The sequence below is a fragment of the Python bivittatus genome, unplaced genomic scaffold (genome assembly GCF_059951505.1).
Source record: "Python bivittatus isolate LINGU-HERP-01145 unplaced genomic scaffold, Pbiv_v1 ctg000350_np1212, whole genome shotgun sequence".
In the NCBI taxonomy this organism is placed as follows: Eukaryota; Metazoa; Chordata; class Lepidosauria; order Squamata; family Pythonidae; genus Python; species Python bivittatus.
The window spans coordinates 11,274,923-11,294,075 of record NW_028277074.1 but is presented as its reverse complement, the minus strand read 5'-3'; the positions used below and the strand labels follow the sequence as shown (position 1 = coordinate 11,294,075).

The following is a 19,153-nucleotide window of genomic DNA, read 5'->3' as shown; positions in this document are numbered from 1 at the left end:
CCTCTCAACCCTAATAAGCACCAGGCTTTGCAACAAACTGATAAAATGAGGCTGGCAAATCAGCAGCAGCAGCAGCAGATACAAAGCTTGAATTGCACACTACAGGCAGAATCTCCAGTTTGAGTCAAATCAGAAACATTTCTACCAATCCATCAATGGAGAGACTACAATGAACCAGTCAACACCTGACAAAGAAGAAACAGTGCAGTTTTGGGCGCAGCTATGGGACAACCCAAAAAAATACAACAAGAATGCAGCTTGGATAAAGGAGGTGAATAAGAATAAAAAAGAAGTTAAAATGAAATAACTTAAAATAACAGCAGAAATGGTGGAGAAGAGGGCAAGGAAGAACAAGAATTGGTCAGCACCAGGTGAAGATGAACAGCATGGTTTTTGGTTGAAACATCTGACTGCTCCTCACCCACTCATTGCCAGGCAGTTTAACAACATACTGCAAGGTAATGAAATTGAAGATTATCAGGTAGGGTTTGCCAGGTTAACATCTGGCAAACCCTACCTCATAATGAAAGATCCAACAAAAGGGGCAGCACCAGGCAACTACAGGCCAGTTACCTCCTTGCCAAACCTTTCAAATTGCTAACTGGTGTGGTAGCTGATGCAGTCCAACAGCACCTAGTTGAAAACAAACTCTTTCCATCTGAGCAGGAAAAAAACCACCCAAACAGCAGAGGAACAAAAGATCAGCTCCTAATTGACAAGATGTTTTTGGAAAACTATAAGAGAAGGAAGACCAACTTGAATGTAGCTTGGATTTATTACAAGAAGGCATTCCACTCCCTGCCACATGACTAGATAATCAAGTGCCTAGAAATAACAGAAGTCAATGGAAACATCACAAGCTTTGTGCAAAGAACAATGGCACAGTGGAAGACACAGTTGCTGGTCAATGGTGATAGACTAGGAGAGGTTAACATCAAGAGAAGAATCTTCCAAGGAGACTCGCTACCATCACTACTGTTTGTCATTGCATTGATTCCTCTGTCAACAGTGGTTTTTTTCCTGCTCAGATGGAAAGAGTTTGTTTTCAACTAGGTGCTGTTGGACTGCATCAGCTACCACACCAGTTAGCAATTTGAAAGGTATTGGCAAGGAGGTAACTGGCCTGTAGTTGCCTGGTGCTGCCCCTTTTGTTGGATCTTTCATTATGAGGTAGGGTTTGCCAGATGTTAGCCCATGGTTATCAAACATCAGAAACATCTGCCAGGTTATCCCACATCCTTTGCATGGACGATCTGAAGCTGTATGGAAAAACACCATCTGAAACAGAATCGCTGCTGAACACTGTCCGAATATACAGCCACGATATTGCAGTGGAGTTTGGACTGGACAAATGTGCCACCTTTACCATCCACAGACAAAAATAATGAAAACTGAAGGAATCAAAATGCCCAATGGAAATAACATCAAGAGTCTGGATGAAGAAGATCCCTACAAATACAAATACCTTCAGGCTGACAACATGAAGCACACTGAAATCAAGAAGAAGGTTACTAGTGAATACATCAGAACAGTGAAGAAGATCTTAAAGTCCAAATTCAGTGGCGGAAATACCATCAAGGCAATTAACACCAGGCAATTCCAGTCATTAGAAACACAGCTGGAATAGTCGACTGGACTCAAGCTGAACTAAAAGCCCTCGATAGGAAGACCAGAAAAAAATAATGACAATGATGAATGCCCTTCATCCACACAGCAACATTGACAGACTCTACTTACCAAGGAGCATAGGTGGGCATGGAATGTTACAAGTACACGAGACAGTTGAATAAGAAAAAAGGGCCTTTGAAGAATATCTGAAGGGCAGTGAAGCTAGTACACCATGAAGGCTTACTGAATACCAAAGAAACCAAACTGGCCTATAAGAAAGACTAGATGAAAAATAGAAAGAGATATGGCAAGGCAAAGTATTACATGGCCAGTACGCACACCCACACGCACACACAAAACTAGCAGGCAAAGCAGATAACAAGAAGACCTGGCAATAGCTAAGAGCAGGAAAGTTGAAGAAAAAAACAGAGGGGCTAATTCTGCCTGCACAGGAGCAAGCCTTAAGAACAAATGCATACAAAGACAGAATTGAGAAAACAGCAACAGACAGCAAATGTTGCCTCTGCAAAGAAGCTAAGAAACAGTGGACTATCTAGTTAGCTGCTGCAAGAAGATTGCACAGGCTGACTACATACAATGGCATGACAAAGTAGCAACAATGTTGCATTGGAGTATCTTCAAGAAATACTATTTGCCTGCAAGGAAGAACTGGTGGGACCATAAAACAGACAAAGTAATAGAAAATGAAGAAGCAAAAGTGTTCTGGGACTTTAGAATTCAAACAGACAAGCATCTGCCACACAACAACCCAAACTTAACAACTGTTGATAAGAAAGACAAAAAGTCTGGATAGTGGACATTGCAATACCTGGAGACAGCAGAATAGAAGAGAAAGACCTGGAGAAAATCACAAAATATAAAGACCTGCAAATAGAAGTTGAACAACTACAGCAAAATAAAGCAAAGATAGTACCAACAGTTGTAGGCACCCTAGGTGCAATCCCAAAACATCTGGAGCACCACTTGAAGACCATCGGCATTGATGAAATCACCATTAGTCAATTGCAAAAGGCACTTTATTTGGAACAGTTTATATCCTGTGATGATACCTTTAACACAATAAACAACATCTGCCTATCCCAGGTCCTTGGGAAGGACTTGATAGGTGGATCAAAATGCAAAATCTAGTCTAAACATTTGGCTGACTCTGTGACCAACCACAATAACAACAACGAGGAGGAGGAGGAGGACTTGTTGTATCATGCATTGATGACTTTGCTGTAAGAACTAGGGAATGAAGTGCAAAAAGAAATTGACTATGCACCCATGTGGGACAAATGCTAAGAAGAATAACATTTTTTTTTTACATGAAATACTCATTAAACACATTAAAACCAAAATTATAAGGTACAATCAAAATATAAAAATAAACAAATTTCACAAATATTCACATCTTCCCAAGTGCTCATGAGATTTAAGTGTTGCTATATGAGATTTCATAAGCTCATACCAGATAACCGTATTCTTCTGAGAATATTTCCTGGGTTTATGTTATTATAATGCATTATTTTGCCTTCAGATTTGATCTGTATTATGTTTAATACCAATTACATACTGGGTAGTTGTATGTCACTCTGAGTCAGCTGATTGGAGCAACACATAAGCTCTGTAAGCAAACAAACAGTGAAATCTCACTAAATATGAATGTCTCAATAAGACACGGTCATTTCTGAAACCAGTATCAAATTTTTATTTATTTAAAGGATCCCTGGATGCAAGTTGGGAATATTATTGACATTTTGAGGCCTTCAGGGCCATATTGCTAGTTTCTGATGTAGTATGTTGCATTCTATATTATATAAATGTGTTTTAAATTGAGGTTTTGAAAATGTCATAAGAAATATAGAGTCCAAATTATCTAGGCCAAATAAAATTGCTTTTCTGATAAAGAATCTGGCCTGACGAAAACCAGTAAAATACATAGAGTGTAAATTTTTAACAGTCAGTACTGATAAAACCCTTCTTTTTTGTTCTGTAGTTTAAAATGTTTCACTGAAATTTATGAAGCTATTCACATTTTTTTAGATCTTCCACCACCACCAGACCCACCTCCAGGTCAGGGAATAAGGCAACAGATAGGTGCTGGCCAACGTGGAGGTTCAACAGACAGAAAAGGAAGCTCTTTAGAACGACAGCATACAACCAACATAGATGAGACAAAGAGTTCTTTGGATCGTCAAGCTAGAACATCACTAGAGTGGCAACGGCAAACCCAGGATTGGCTAAATTCCACAGAACTTCAAGGCCAGAAAAAGCAAGCCTTTGGATCAGGTGCGTAATTGTACCTCTCAGAGTAGCTAAGGCAATTTCTTAAAGCTATTATAATGTACTATTAATTCTTTTACAAATGGTGAAGGTCAAGATGTACATAGCAACAAAGAATGTCAATTAGCATTTGACATCCATTATTATTTGTTCCTGCAATAGTGAAGCATTGAATACACCTAACTACTAACATTCTGATTGCATGCTTTCCTTTAGGAAATAAGGTTGCTGTTATTCTATACAGCTGGAGGATGTATTTGTTTTCTGAGGAACATGTAGCTTTGAAGCATGCATTTGTTGTGATTTTTTTTAAGCCACTAATCTAGAATTGTTGCATGCTAATGGTACACTAAAGATCCTTATGTCCATTAGCATAAATTTATCCATACTTAATTCAGTTTTTCTGAAAAATGCTCAAAGCTGTGACTTGTTTGTGCATGGCTTTTTAAAGATAAGTTTAGGAATATTGTTCACCCAGTTTGGTGATTTTGAAGTCTTATTTATAAAGCAATTTATTTACTGTATGCATAAATAATTGTTTACAGATTTCAGATATTAATTTCTTCCTAATTACTGATACCATATATTTTAGGCTTTCTGAATTAGTGGGATAAATTCTATCATCATAGTTTTTTACCAAAAATTATAAATTGCACAGAAATAATAAAGAAGAAACATTTATGTATGATAAAAGCATACCAACTGAAATAGTTTGTTCTCATGATTTCTTTGCATCCAGTAATACTGATGTGTTATGGGATGCACAAAGTTAGTGATTATGCACTAACTGAGTGCTGAATTTTAATGACTTTATAAGAACAACAATTAATCTATTATTTGAAGATTATTACTGTGGAAATCTAAGAGCTGGATATATCCACTTATCTAGGAAAGTTTTCACTGAACTGAAAAATACATTTCAGAAATGTAAATTTATTATGGTCTTTTATTCTGCTAAATAAGTGTTCTATGTCTTGTTATATAATGTTATCCTACTCCCAATACACATGCAACAGTAGTGCTGCAGTGATTGTGTCACAGACCCAAATAGATGTAAGAAGAGCAGTAAGGGCAATGACATTCTTCCTTAAAGATAATCTGGTAGAATATTTTTCCTGAACACTTTTTTTTTAAAGTGCCAAAATATTAAAAGACACAGGATAGAAGAGGAAAGAACAGACAATATGATTCTGCATGGTCTAGGTTCAATATATGGTTTAAAAATTGGGTTATAATGTTGAAAAATTGAAAGTACTTCAAAGTAGAGATGTCAGAAGACATTTTGATGTCTGAGTTCAAACTGTATTATTGATGTACTGTTGCCATAGCTTGTTATTGTATAGGAAACTCTCAGATTTATTCTGAAGCCACAACTTCACAGTGAAATGCTTTTGCTGAGACAGTGCTGAGCTGTATAGACTGATGACCCAACACAATATAAGCAGGTTCATGACCAGAAATATTGGAATAAGGACAATTGTTTTGGCATTTGGCCTCTGTACACCACCACACTGAAGGTGAAAGGAAACACACCCAGATGGGAGCGAAGTCAGGGTTTCAGCTGTAATTCCAGAGGTTTGACAAAAGTGGGACACTAACCATTCAAGAAGTACAGCCAGTAGCATACACACACACCCATCATTGGTGGCTCATAAGTAATGGAAGGAATGGCTGACAAGCAGCTGCATGGCCAGGTGTGGCTTGTTTCCTGGGTACCCCATGACCAATCAAGGAGATAAAAGGCCTGGAGGCAGTTACATTTGCATTTGGTAGCTGTTCACTGGAATGCTCAACATGAGGTCCAAAGAGGTGTCCATGCGAGTGAAGGAGGCCATCATTAGGCTGAGAAAACAAAAGAAGCCCATCAGAGAGATAGCAAGAACATTGGGAGGGGCCAATACAACAGTTTGGAACATCCTGAAAAAGAAGGAATTAACTGACAAGCTCAGCAACAGCAAAAGGCCTGGAAGATCATGGAAGACAATTAAAGTGGATGACCGCAGAATTCTGCTCATGGTGAAGAGGAACCCTTTCGCAACATCTAGCCAGGTCAAGAACACTCTTGAGGAGGTAGGCATGTCATTGTCAACATCTCCAGTCAAGAGACGGCTTTATGAATATAAATACAGAGGCTTCACAACAAGATGCAAACCACTGGTAATTCTGAAGAACAGAAAGGCCAGGTTAGACTTTTCCAGCAAACCCCTAAAAAAGCCTCCCCAGTTCTGGAATAAGATTCTTTGGACTGAAGAAACCAAGATTAACTTGCACCAGAATGATGGGAAGAGAAAAGTATGGAGAAGGAAAGGAACAGCTCATGATCCAAGCATACCACATCATCTATCAAACATGGTGGAGGCAGTGTTATGGCATGGGCTTGTATGGCTGCCAGTGAAACCTGGCCACTGGTGTTGATTGATGACCTGACTGCTGATAAAAGCAGCAGGATGAATTCTGAAGTGTAAAGGGCTATACTTTCTGCTCAGTTTCAGCCAAATGCTGCCCAACTGATAGGACGCTGCTTCATATTGCAGATGAAGAATGACCCAAAACATACAGCAAAAGCTACCCAAGGGTTTGTCAAGGCAAAGAAGTGGGATGTTCTTCAATGGCCAAGTCAGTCACCTGATCTCAACCCGATAGAGCATGCTTTTCACTTCCTGAAGACAAGACTGAAGGCAGAAAGACCCACAAACAAGCAGCAGTGGAAGGCAGCTGCAGTAAAGGCCTGGCAAAGCATCTTGAGGGAGGAAACTCAGCATTTGGTCATGTCCATGGGTTTCAGACTTCAGGCAGTCATTGACTGCAAAGGATTTTCATCCAGGTATTAAAGGCGATCCTTATGTTTGTCATGATGTTGGTTTGTTCCATTACTTATAAGCCACCAATGATGGGTGTGTGTGTTTGCCACTGACTGTACTTCCTGGATGGTTAGTGCTCCATTTTTGTCAAACCCCTTGAATCACAGCTGAAAGTCTTGACTTCACTCCCATCTGGGTGTGTTTCCTTTCAACTTCAATGTGGTGGTGTACAGAGGCCAAATGCCAAAAGAGTTATCCTTGTTCCAATATTTCTGACTGTATGTGTGTTCCTTTGAGTAGAATGTAATTCCTGGTGACTGCCTGAACTAGTCCTTGCAGTTTTCTTGGCAAGATTTTTTTTTTTTTCCCCGCCAGAAGAAGTTTGCCATTGCCTTTCTGTGGAGTCCTTGGGGTTTTCTGAGCTTGGTTGTTTTCTTGCAAATGTTTCATTACCCAGCTAGGTAACATTGTCAATGCTAGAATGGAATGGGGTTTGCTCTCTCTTTATATATTGTGGCATGCACTGCCAGTGTTGGTGGAGGTGTTTTGTTTTGTTCTATTTTTTCCCTCTGGAAGTTCCTTGATTAAGGTATTGTTTACTGCTTGTATGTCTGGTGGTAATCTTGGTGTTAATCTCTGCTTATCTGGGTGATGATCACTGGTGAGGAGATGTTCTGGTCTTTTGTTTCCTTTTTATTGTCTCTTCTGAATAATGTGTAGATGGTGTTTATCTCTATGTGCCTGTTAATTGCCGCCTTGTTTGAATACCAAGCTTCCAAGAATTCCCTTGCATTTTTGGATTTAGTTTGGTCTGAGATGCTGACAGTTTCCCAGCTGAAACTATGGTTAAGTCTGTCCATGTGTTGTGAGATTAAGGAGTTTTCATCATGTCTTCTGACTGCTAGTTGGTGTTCATGGATGCGCTCTTCAAGCCTTCTGCCTGTCTGTCCTACATAGTGGTTGTTACAGTCCTTACACTGTATGTTGTAGATGATTCCTGTTTTTTCTTCTTGTGCTACTGGGTCTTTTGGTTTGCTTAAGATGATTTGGAGGGCTTTATTTGGTTTGTGTGCTACGGAGATGCCATGTGGTTGTAATAGTCTGTTGGTAGTTTCTGAGATGTTTCTGATGTATGGCAGTGTGATCCTTTTCATAGCTTGTGTTGCTTGTGTTGTAATAGATTGAGTGGTCAGGCACCTTTTGATAAAGTTGTGTGGATATCCATTTTGTTCGAAGATGAAGTATAGATGTTGACACTTTTGAATTGGAATAATATTTCAGAATAATTAGCTGTGGGTAGGAAGGAACTAAGTAAAGAAGCTAATTCTGTCTAGGCAAGAATGAACTAATGATTAATTCAGGAAATTATAATCCCATATAAATAACTTTAGAATTTTTTTCCAGTAGCTTAAAATTGTGTGTGTGTGGGGGGGTTAATTAAAAAAATAATATTTTAGTCATACATGGGAAATTGAATGTAAAAAGCAAAATTTTCATTTTTAATTATTTAGTTGGATTGAGACAATATATTCAGCATGTTTATGGAATTTGGATTTAGAGATTCTACTGCTTAAAGACTGCACATCTATTTACTCTCACTACCAAGAAATGTAACACTGGTAGGCCAGGTTAAAGAATCATTAAGTTGTATTTGCAAGCAATGAAAGGAAAAAAGAAAAAAGAAAAAGTAACCAGACTGGAAGTAGATATACAGGCCATATTTCCACAGTTTACCTGAAGTCACCAAGGCTCTACACATTGTTGTTGTTGTTATTGTTATTGCCACCACCACTCCAAAGATTCTGGGCAGCTGAGTAATAAAGGACTTCCCTTACTTGGGAAAGCTCTACCACATATCCGTAGACTTCTTCAAACTACTGCTTTATCATGTTCTTATGATATTATTATATATTACACACACACACACGTGTATGTGTATTATTATTATTATTATTAATAATAATAATAATAATAATATATGGAGGCTATATGAACCCCTCCTCTGTTTTAACAAGTTTATATTTCTAATTCGTATGAAAATGCTGTAATCCTGGGTAAGGAAAATTAGGTGCTCAGTATTCAATTTCAGCCCCCATAATGTCAGCTTTCACTTATGTGAGCAAGGCAAAGGATTGTAAAAGTTGTAATCTGATAGGTATCAGATTGTTTCTCCTGTTACAACCAATACGTTGTTAATTTCTGTTCTTTGAGTAAAAGGGGTGCATATATTTCTTTCTCCATAGTTTTAGTCATCATAAAGTATCAGGCAAATTTAATAAATTCATTTGTCCAGCTTTTTATTTTGAACAAAATTTATGTAAATTTCTAATTCCCAAAATTTACTATTCAAACTTTTGAAACCAAGAATAACATTTCATATTTGTAGGTGAGTGTATTGATTCCTAAGGGGCAAGCCAATTCCAACGTTCCAATTCCAAAGGTGTGAATCACACTATATCCTAATTTTTTCCATTATGTTTTCAGAAGAGACATTGGTGCCATATAGCAAGCCTAGCTTCCCATCCCCAGGTGGTCACAGCTCTTCAGGTACAGCATCTTCTAAAGGATCAACTGGACCAAAAAAACCAGATGTCATGAAAGGAGGTCATCAGCGCAACACCAGCGACCTCATTGATGTAGGATATATTGGATTAAACAGTCAAGGACAGTTTTCTGGTGAATTATGTAAGTTTCTTTTGTGATCCAGTAAAAAAAAAGGGGGGGGAGAGTTAGAATTAGAATAGAAGGAAATTGTTCACCTTTCTCTTTTAGCAGGTACTCATGGGAAATCTGTCATTAACAACACATTAATCTATAACATGCAGTAACATATGTTTTACATATATTTAATAACCAAAAGCATAATATTATGAATTTAAGTAAGTGTACACAGGGTTTCCATCTGAATATTAATGCAAACAGAAACATGCCATATTCCTCAGTCAGCTAAAGTTCAAGAATACCATTACTAGGTTTAGTTTTCTTGGACTGATAGGGGACAAAGGCCATGTTTCATACAACTATGTTTTAACCACAAGTTGTTGAATAAGCAAGAAACATACCAGTACATAGAAAAAATGAAAAGCCAAAAATATACAAGCAGAGCATTATAGCTTCCTATAATAACAAAGGACAATAACTGCTTCTCCTAGTGTTATAACTTTTAGTAGAGCAAGTTCCTTCTATATATCAGAATGGCTTATTCAATTTTATAGACTTTTTTTTTTCATTAGTATAATTTATTTTGAGGAAGTAGGAGAGAAACAGTTCTACTGATAGCTTAATTTATACACTTACTTTCTTCCTTCTGGATCTCTTTTTATTCCACACAGTTTTGCCTACAAGATTAATATGAAAAGTAATAATTGAATTTATTTCCTAGTTTTATAACATACATTAACATCATAAGTATATAATATGTATGATAGAGAAGCTGGTCACTTAGAAAAAAGTACTAGACGTCTTTTAACTGTCCATTTGGAAGTTCCCAGTTTTACTCTATTTAATCATTTCCTTCAAAGCTAGAGTAAGCTTTCTCTAAAGTAGAAAACTATAGCTTACATTGTATTATTTTATATTGCAGGGCAAAGGGTTACACATATGAACTCCCGTCCATGAAAAAAAAAAATCTAAACTGTGGGAGGAATTTGCTTCTTTTTAATTTTTAATTTATTTTTATAAGAATAGAATTTACCTAAAGCCTATGGGCACATACCAAAATGTGCCCTTTTGGCAATATTACAGTGTGGTCACAATTAAGAAAATACTTTAAAATATGCAAAATGGGGAAATGCACTTATAACTGTGTGTAATAGAGAATAGTGTACACATAACTGCATTTTCCTTATGTACATGAGAGAAAATGTATATAATCTGAGAAATTAATACAAAATGCTCATAATAATGGTGGTTATTCCTTTACTTTGTTCATAAATGATTCAGCTGAATGAATATGAACCATTTTTGAAAATCATGAGTGACAATGGAAAAAAAAAATCCTGCCCTATGTAAGAAACCTTAAAAATTTAGGCATGAGGTCACAGTTTCTCTCTCCATAGGACATTTTCTAATTGTGACATTATAAACTTTGAACTGTGTAAAATTCCACTTCAGATGTGAAGTAATGCAGCCCAGATAAATTTTCAATTTAGTGACAATTGGGTCATAATTCACTTGTATGAACAAAGTATGTCAATCCTTATTTTCCTCAGTTAAAATTATATTTTAATAATAGTGTCATTCTACCTCCATACCTGTCTCTTCCAGAAATTTGTAATGTTAAGATATTTTAAAAATATGCATAGGTGTTATTTTGTGGTGTAGACTGTCCCAAGTTGGTACTCTTATTAAATTACAATGTTTTTGTAACAATGTTCCCAATGTTTATTTCAAGTATCAAAATATTGTCATATTTTCAATTCACATTCACTAAACTTAAAATGTTATTATTGAACAATATTTTTATTGTTTAATATAAAAATACGATATATGCATAAATCTTCAAATGAATGCACAAATCTTTAAAAGAAAATGTCTTAAAACATTATCCTGTTCTTGCTTTCTGTTAACAGAGTAGTTGAACAGAAACATCTCGAGCTGCTCTCAAGGGCCATCAAGGTCTGAACTCATGGAAGTGATGACACTAAACAGTGCAATGAACATTTTCTTTATTTATGTACTTACTATTAAAGGAACTGTAAATGCAATGTAAAGAAACACAGCCACACATATCCCGCAGATACTCTACCTGTGTTCTTCTCTATTACACCTTTCACCTTAATCTCTTTCTTACTAAGCATATATACTGGAAAAAAAAAATCACCTGCAGGATGAAATGAATTTCCCTTGTATATAATTTCTTTTTATTGCATTGCTATGCAAACTCACCTTCATTTAGCTATGTTCATATTATTGTCTGTCCTTCTTGGTCTGTTGTACTATATGTGAATTAATAGGCTGTGGTGCCATATAATAACTTTTAATTGTGTAACATTTATGTTTGAAGTTTGCACTGCAATTTTTTGTTGGTGATAAGCACAAAACTTTTACGCCTTGTGTCATGAAGAAGAAGAAGACTGAATGTGAAAGGAGTCTATGTACTGTAAGCTATGTTGGATAATGCTGGATGTAATGAATTATGTTAGGTGGTTTTCCATTTGGGTGTAGAATTAGGAAGATGACTGGCAAAACTGATGTTAGCAAGTTGATTGGGACATCAGGGATGGAATACTATCTGAAATAACAAGCAACATGTTGCTTTTACCATTTTAAATAAGGGGTCAAATGATGGAATCAAGATCAGATTAGAACATGAAAGCCTCCTATCTTCTTAGTATGAGTTTTCATTTGTTCAGTACAGTTGCACTCACTACAAAGGAAGGAAGTTAAGGTGTTTCACTAAAGCTGTTTTTTTTATACTAGTGTTTTTTGTTTTTAGAAAAGAGTATTATAGTTGATTTGCTCTTCCATCTACACATATGAACCATATGAAGGTAGAGAAATACTTAGCAAGAGTTAAAGATGCAATTATCATTGATATATCCAAGCTGCTTCCAAAAATCTACAGTATTCATCTTTTCAATACATGTGCAGTAAAGATGAAGATGTAGAGCTACATCACTTGAAATCCATGATCTAATTGTTCTTATGCAACTAACACATAGTTTTGCTGTATTATTATCTGAAATTGTAAGAAATTGAAATCCAATTCATTTGTACTTAAATCTTGGTTACAATAGTTGAAAAGAAAGATACAGCATATTCATGTTCAGTTTGAAATCAAGGTGTTTCTTTTTACCAATTCACTACATTACTGGAAACTGGTTAAAACAAGGAAAAGAAAACATCTTTGGCCTATTTTTGATGACTAAATTTCAAGCCTCTTCTTACAAAATCAATGCATGTTTATACACTTTTTAAATAAACCAAACTTGCTGTAAGTGGACATTAACAAAAGCATCTTGTCTCATCATTAGTTTTCATGACTTTCTTCTTGCCAGTTTTTCACTTCTTTGTTAGAAATATTATACATGTATACCAATGCATTAAATATTTCATTTGAAGTTTATATCACAAAGCTTATCTTATTCATTCATATCATTATTACAAACATTCATTAAATACAATCAGTTCCTATTGTTTATACTTGCCTTGATGATCATACTACTGTTACACAAAACATACTTCTTGAACAAGCAAATAAATCTCTGTTCTTTTTCATTACATCACTTTGAGAATGTGATAAATTAAAATATTTTTTTATTATAAATTGTAAATCAATACTGCAAATAGGATTTTTTTTTTCATTTACTTTAGTTCAGAGTATTGGCAAACCAGAAACAAAGAAAGCTATATCGATTCAATGAAGTTATGTAACATTCTTGCTAACTGAAATGTTGGACATAGCTAAGGCCATTATTCTATAAAGACAAAGAAACATTCATAAATATAAAAATAGTTTTTCTCTCCTGAATTCCATATGTTAAAATCAAGATATCTGCATGTGCTAGCATTAGTAGTATGGATACAAAAAATTATGCATACAGTTTTATATAATGATGATGCAAGAAGCTGCTTTGAAGAAGAGAACTCCCCATGCTACCTACAGCCTACCTAAAAACTTGATACAACTATGTCTGGTTTGGAGCAATTTTTGTGCACCTGTTATCAGGGGCTTATGAATTAAAGATTTCACAGTACCAATCAGTTAAATGTGGAAAAGGGTACTGAATTCATATCGTCTATCATTTTAATTCTTACACATTCCTTTCTTACTGTGGTGTACTGGAACTGTGATGTACTGATGTACCAATAGCTGGGATAGGGGACACAAGTCCATTGCACAGAAACAACAAAAAAGTGGCTACCAGAAGTCTTTTGCAAGATTTGAGATAGACACGTGCATTCAAATATCAAGCAATCTTGCCAATATTACCTACGAAATCCTTGATGCTAGTACTTATGGCCCAAATCTCATGAGATTTTTTGTGAGTCACATTGCCAGCAAGGTCTTTTCCCCTAAATCTCCATCTGTATGAGAGTTTTCTATGACTAAAAAGGACTTCAAATTACAACCAGAATATATTTGTTTTGGTTTTTGCTGCAACATGCAATTTTATAATTGAAAACCTGAATAATTTTGTTTTTAATCCACAGAGTGACTGCAACTAACCTCTAGGGAAAAAAAAAATAGGTATGTATTGAAATTACAGGAAAATCTGATTTCTAGAAATTCAGGATGCAAGTTGGTGCATAACTGTTTACAATATAAGTGTGTTATTTGGACATTTCTGGCACTACACATTTGAAATGATATTCAAAAAGAAAATATAAATCAGGATTGAAATAAACTTCCACCTTTCTCACTTTAAATTATAATGGCTTGGATTTAAATTTCATTTACATATTACAGTAGAATTGCAGCCACTTCTATACTTAGATCCATGATATTTTCTGTCCTGTGGGAAGTTAATAACTCCTTGGCTATTATCATGCACTTTCATGCCATTCTTTTTAGGTAGCATGCTACCAGTACTGAATATGCTGAAATATATTCCCGTCGCCCAAACTAAGCTGAGTGAGCTACAAAAGTGACTCTAACCATATATTTCCAAGTACTGTAAAAAATTAGACTTAATGGCTTATTCTAAGTGCAATATGTAAATGACAGAGTCCTCAGAATTCTATTCAAGATAAGGTGATATATCACGAGTTTTCAAGATGCAACATAACTTTAAAGAGACATAACAATAGTTGATGACTCATTGTTTATGCCTTGAGTTCTGTATAGTATGATCTTCCTGAATATTTTAATTAGTTTTAGAAATATGTGTTGAGCTTTGGTGGAACACCTTACTGGTCAATTTTTCTTCACAGTACAATGTGAATAAAAGTAGCCATCCCAGATTCCTTTAGTTAAATGTCTTGTTCTTTTTAGTTCCAATTTTGTATCAGTATTAAAATATGTAGTAAAATAATATCAGTCTATTATTCACTACTATAGAATTCTCTTTACATTAATTTTAGGATGCTTTTTAAAACACCTAAATGTGTAACAAATGCTATTATTTTATCTCTTCTTTCTCTCTGTTTCTCATTTATGTAGTGTGCTTCAAATGATCATAGAACCTATTTTTTAAAATGTGCAATTTGCCTTTTTTTTCTTTTTTTATAATTGAAAGAAACTTTTTTATAATTGAAAATATTTCTTGTTCATAATGTGTCTAAAGAAAAGGAATGTGGTGGCAGCTCTTAAAACTGTTTTCTAATTTTTTAAATATAAAATGATTCATTTACAACAGTTTTTTCAGTCACACACACACAAAGATGATGACCTCTTAATGTGTTTCATGTGTTAGTGAAGCAAAGTTTAATGGGCATAAAGTTGGTTAATCGTAATGTTAAGTGTGTATTGTATATCTACTGGGGAAAATAAACTTCCACATTTCAAATAAATACTAAAGAAATTTTATTTAACACTCTCAATATATGATTACATGAACTTAAACTATTTCACCCATAACATTGCAGTTTTGTACCTAAGAAGTCCTGTTATATCTTTCTGTACCCTTAAAATATTACTTTCATAACTATTCCACTGAAAACAAAGAGATTGAAAATGGAATCCTATTAAAAGTCTCCCTAGCAAGCACCAAAAATATCTCATAAAGATTGCTGTATCATCCTTCTCAGCCCCCTGCCACAAAATTACCTGACAAATTCTGTTCAGTGAAAATCAGCTTCTTTAATTCAGTTATGAGACTTAGTACTAAAAAGGTTTGAGGCTCTTAAATGCCACTCTAGACGGGTCATACATGATCAGTGGCAATTATGCATGTGTAACTTTCCTATCAAAATATGTTGACAGAGCTAAAACTTATTCCTTTGAATATGTTCTGAAAATGTATAGAATCTCCCTCTTTCTCTCCCTCCCTCCCTCACACACACACAGCACACACACGCAGCACACACACACACATTTAATTTATAGGCTACCCAATTCCTAGCTGATTCTGAGCAGCTAGGAAGGCAGGCAGGCAGGCAGGCATATAACAAGAATATAACAGATCAGAGGAGCAAAATAGAAAAGCAAACCAAAGCCAATCAAACCAACATAAACAAAGCAAAACAAAATTGTACAAAGGCAGTGCAAACAAGCAGGAAACTTTGAATGAATTCTTATTCATATGACATGCATGCGCTCTTCTGTTTTAGCATATTAGCTGTTCACTTACACCCTTTATTGCACGCTAATTAGAATCATACACTGTGAAAGCACCAATGCCAATACCAGTAGAATGGGAAAGGAGTGACAAAAGTAAGATAATATGAAGGACTCAAATCCTCTCTTTTATCTCTTCCGTAATTTTTATTTACCCAAGGAATTTTAAGAGAATGTATATTATACATCTAGTTGGCTTAATTAACTTTCAGAAATTCCTATAAATTGCTGGCAACATTTGTGCTAAGTACTGTAGGTACAAAGCAGGGTAAATTGACTCTTCGTACTGGTTCTGTCTACCCATGGCTGCAGTTATGTGAGAGTACCTACACAATGTTCTCAATGTTACAAATATATCTTACCAACACAGTTGGGAACCACTGGTTTGGGGCCACTAGGGAAGGAACAACTGATGCTGTTCTTTAATGGATATATTAAACATATCCATCAAAAATAATACAGGCTCTCCTTGCTTAGCAACCACAATTCATTCTGGCAAAATGGTCGCTAAGTGACATGATCACTAAGCGAACCATGTGACTCTGAGAGAGAGAGAGAGAGAGAGGGAGACAGAGGGAGAGAGAGAAACTGTAAAGATTACTGACTGCTGTCATCTCATTTAGATAAAGTTCTCTTGTGCAGCGATGCCAGCATTACTCTCACTCTGGCATATGCTGTTGTCAGGCACAGAAATTTAGTCATAAGTGTATGCATTGGTTGGAGTGTGTGTGTGTGTGTGTGTACTGTTTATTACTGTCATATTTGCAAATGGTCACTATCTGAGGCAGTTGCCAAATGAGGACTACCTGTAACAACAAGCAAAATGGGGGGACTTATGGTTCATATGCTATATAAGATATCTTCAAAGCTTTACACTAGTAAATTAGATAAATGTTTAAACCTTACTGAAGCTATGGTAGATTGGGCATCATCAGCAGTCTAGTAAAGCCACTGGAACCACTAGGAGAAAGATAGGTATATCTGAACAAATATACATTACATAATCCTGTTCTAAAATTTCTGAAGACCATCCAACTCTATTATGACTGGTAAGATTTCAACAGTTTGCAAATAAATGTGCTTATTAAGATCAAACTACCAAAGGAAATGGTCCAACTTTATTATGTCTTTTTATGTCATAGCATTTTTAAACTATGGCTAAAAATTTCAAATTCTGATAAATATTGGGATTTGAATTTTAAACTTCAAATGTTTTGAAACTAGAATACCTTACTGTTCTGGTCACTTTTAAGATTACAGTGTTTTTATTTTTTTACATTTATTTGTCCTAATTCTTAACAAGATCTGGTACATTGTTCAAGAGTGAAATAAAGAATAGAAATCTCATTATTGATATATAATTTCTTCTTTCCAAATTCATTTCCCAGCTGTTGCTAAATGTGATAATGACAGTCAACCTAATCCTATATATATTTATCCAGAAACAGGTCCCACTAAGTTCACTGTAGTTTGTTCTAACATGTGCATAAACTGTACCCTGACAGCCTATTCTTCAGCACCTCACTCTGCAGTCCAAGTATATACAGGTTTATTTTAAAACAAGTTCAAATGAACTTATTTTCTTGCAAATGTGTGGAAAATTACAACATAATGCAGTTCTATGAATACCTTCCTGCAAATAATTCTACTAATGTGCAGGTGTCATCATCAAGACTGGGTTTTCCAGAATAAATTGTGCTGCTCCCTATTGAGCCAAAATAATGAGATTTGTGAATTATTCTGATCTTAATGTGGTCTAAGGAAAGGGATTGGTGGATTTCCCAGGAATTCTTCTAAAATAATGCTAAACCAGTGTTCAAAAGTAGGCAACGGGCATTGGATAAAATTGGAAGGAGTGATAGATACCAAGCAAGCTCCATTCCCAACTGGGGAGTGATCAAGAAATACAGTTCTAATGTTCTGGCCAGCAGCACCCTGAATTAGCCTGTGACTGGCCATGGAGAACACATGTGCAAAAGAAGATTTCTGGAATTTTTTGTCTGGCTTTTCCTGACCATCATAATAATCTTCATGTCACCCAGTGCTACTAAAGTGAGAATGGAGTAGAAAAAAGGGCATCAACCCCTCCCCACTATGGGGGACATAAGTAAGCATGGTATATTGCACACTCAGCTGTAGAAGGTGCATCTGCATGAAGGTGGCTCTGGCAGCCTTGCCTGGTAAAGGCATTTGTTGTAGTGTTCTTGTGCAAATAATAAAAACAGTTTTAAAAAATCATGGTGTAAAACTGCTGTCAGCAGATACAGTGAAAACCCTTTAATCCAATGGTGACCCAGCTAGCAACCCATAGCTAGTTAGCTCGGCTTACTTTCCCAGTTTCAACTGAACTTCTGTGCAGCAGAGGACTAGCACACTTTTGAAACAGGGCTAAATGCATGCTTATGAGAAATTCTCATAAGATTTGACAAGAGCATCAAAAAAGGCTGGTTAGGCATTACACAGGGTGGTGCCTCTGCAGAAGTCAAGCGGCCTTTCCTGCAACCTAAAGCAAAGTGGCCAAGGAGGCAATTCCAGAAACTGGAGATATTGAAGTAGGTCTGCAGCAGCCTACGGTGCCCAATAGAAGATGAGGCATTACATCTCTGGCCACATCAACAACCAAGCAAACAATGAAACACAGTAGATTGCATCTTTGGGGGGGGGAAAGTGTCAGAAGAGGAAAAATACTGTAAAACTGGCACAGAGAAGGGAAACTAAGCTGTCTCAGATATGAGAGGAAGGCAATGTCATGAGGATATGTTGGGGGATATGAAGAACAGCTCTTTATTTGAATGGTAAATACTGTGGAATCCTAAGCCTATTTCCCCAAGGTAGGTGGAATCAACTTTTATTTCACTCTCTAGGTTTGGAGATTACCACTAGATTCATACATGATTCTAGGCTCTGTTTTATCTAATAATTGCTTACTGAATAAAGCACAGCTGTGTTTGAACATTTTACTAAGCTAGTGTAGTCAACTATAGCATGCAAGCCAAAATTAGCCTCCAGAAACCATCAGTGCTGTTTTTTCCCTTTTATTTAAAAATAAGAGCTAAATGACTTGCATTAAATGGGAGAAAGATTTATACAATCTGAAGAGAAACCAGTGTGTGATGACTTGCATTAAACATAGCAGAAAACAAAGCCTCATCCCTTTGGGGGCCTGGTTCTGTCACCACAGCATTTCCTGTGACCACTGGATTGTTTAAAAAAGATGCACCCTCCAGATGGAAAAGAT

At 36.0% G+C, this 19,153-nt stretch overlaps 1 protein-coding gene across 9 annotated transcripts in view; it reads left to right on the top strand.

Annotated features, from left to right (window-relative positions):
- Nucleotides 1–15,158, top strand: part of ROBO2 (roundabout guidance receptor 2) — a 599,875-nt gene extending 584,717 nt beyond the window's left edge. For all 9 annotated transcript variants that reach the window (XM_088144588.1, XM_088144583.1, XM_088144586.1 and 6 more), the window contains 3 exons: nucleotides 3,655–3,900; nucleotides 9,180–9,380; nucleotides 11,267–15,158. In XM_088144588.1, the coding sequence (XP_088000714.1) occupies nucleotides 3,655–3,900; nucleotides 9,180–9,380; nucleotides 11,267–11,268 (449 nt within the window). In that variant the 3' untranslated portion in view covers nucleotides 11,269–15,158. The remainder of the gene's footprint in view (nucleotides 1–3,654; nucleotides 3,901–9,179; nucleotides 9,381–11,266) is intronic.
- Nucleotides 15,159–19,153: the final 3,995 nt, after the last annotated feature.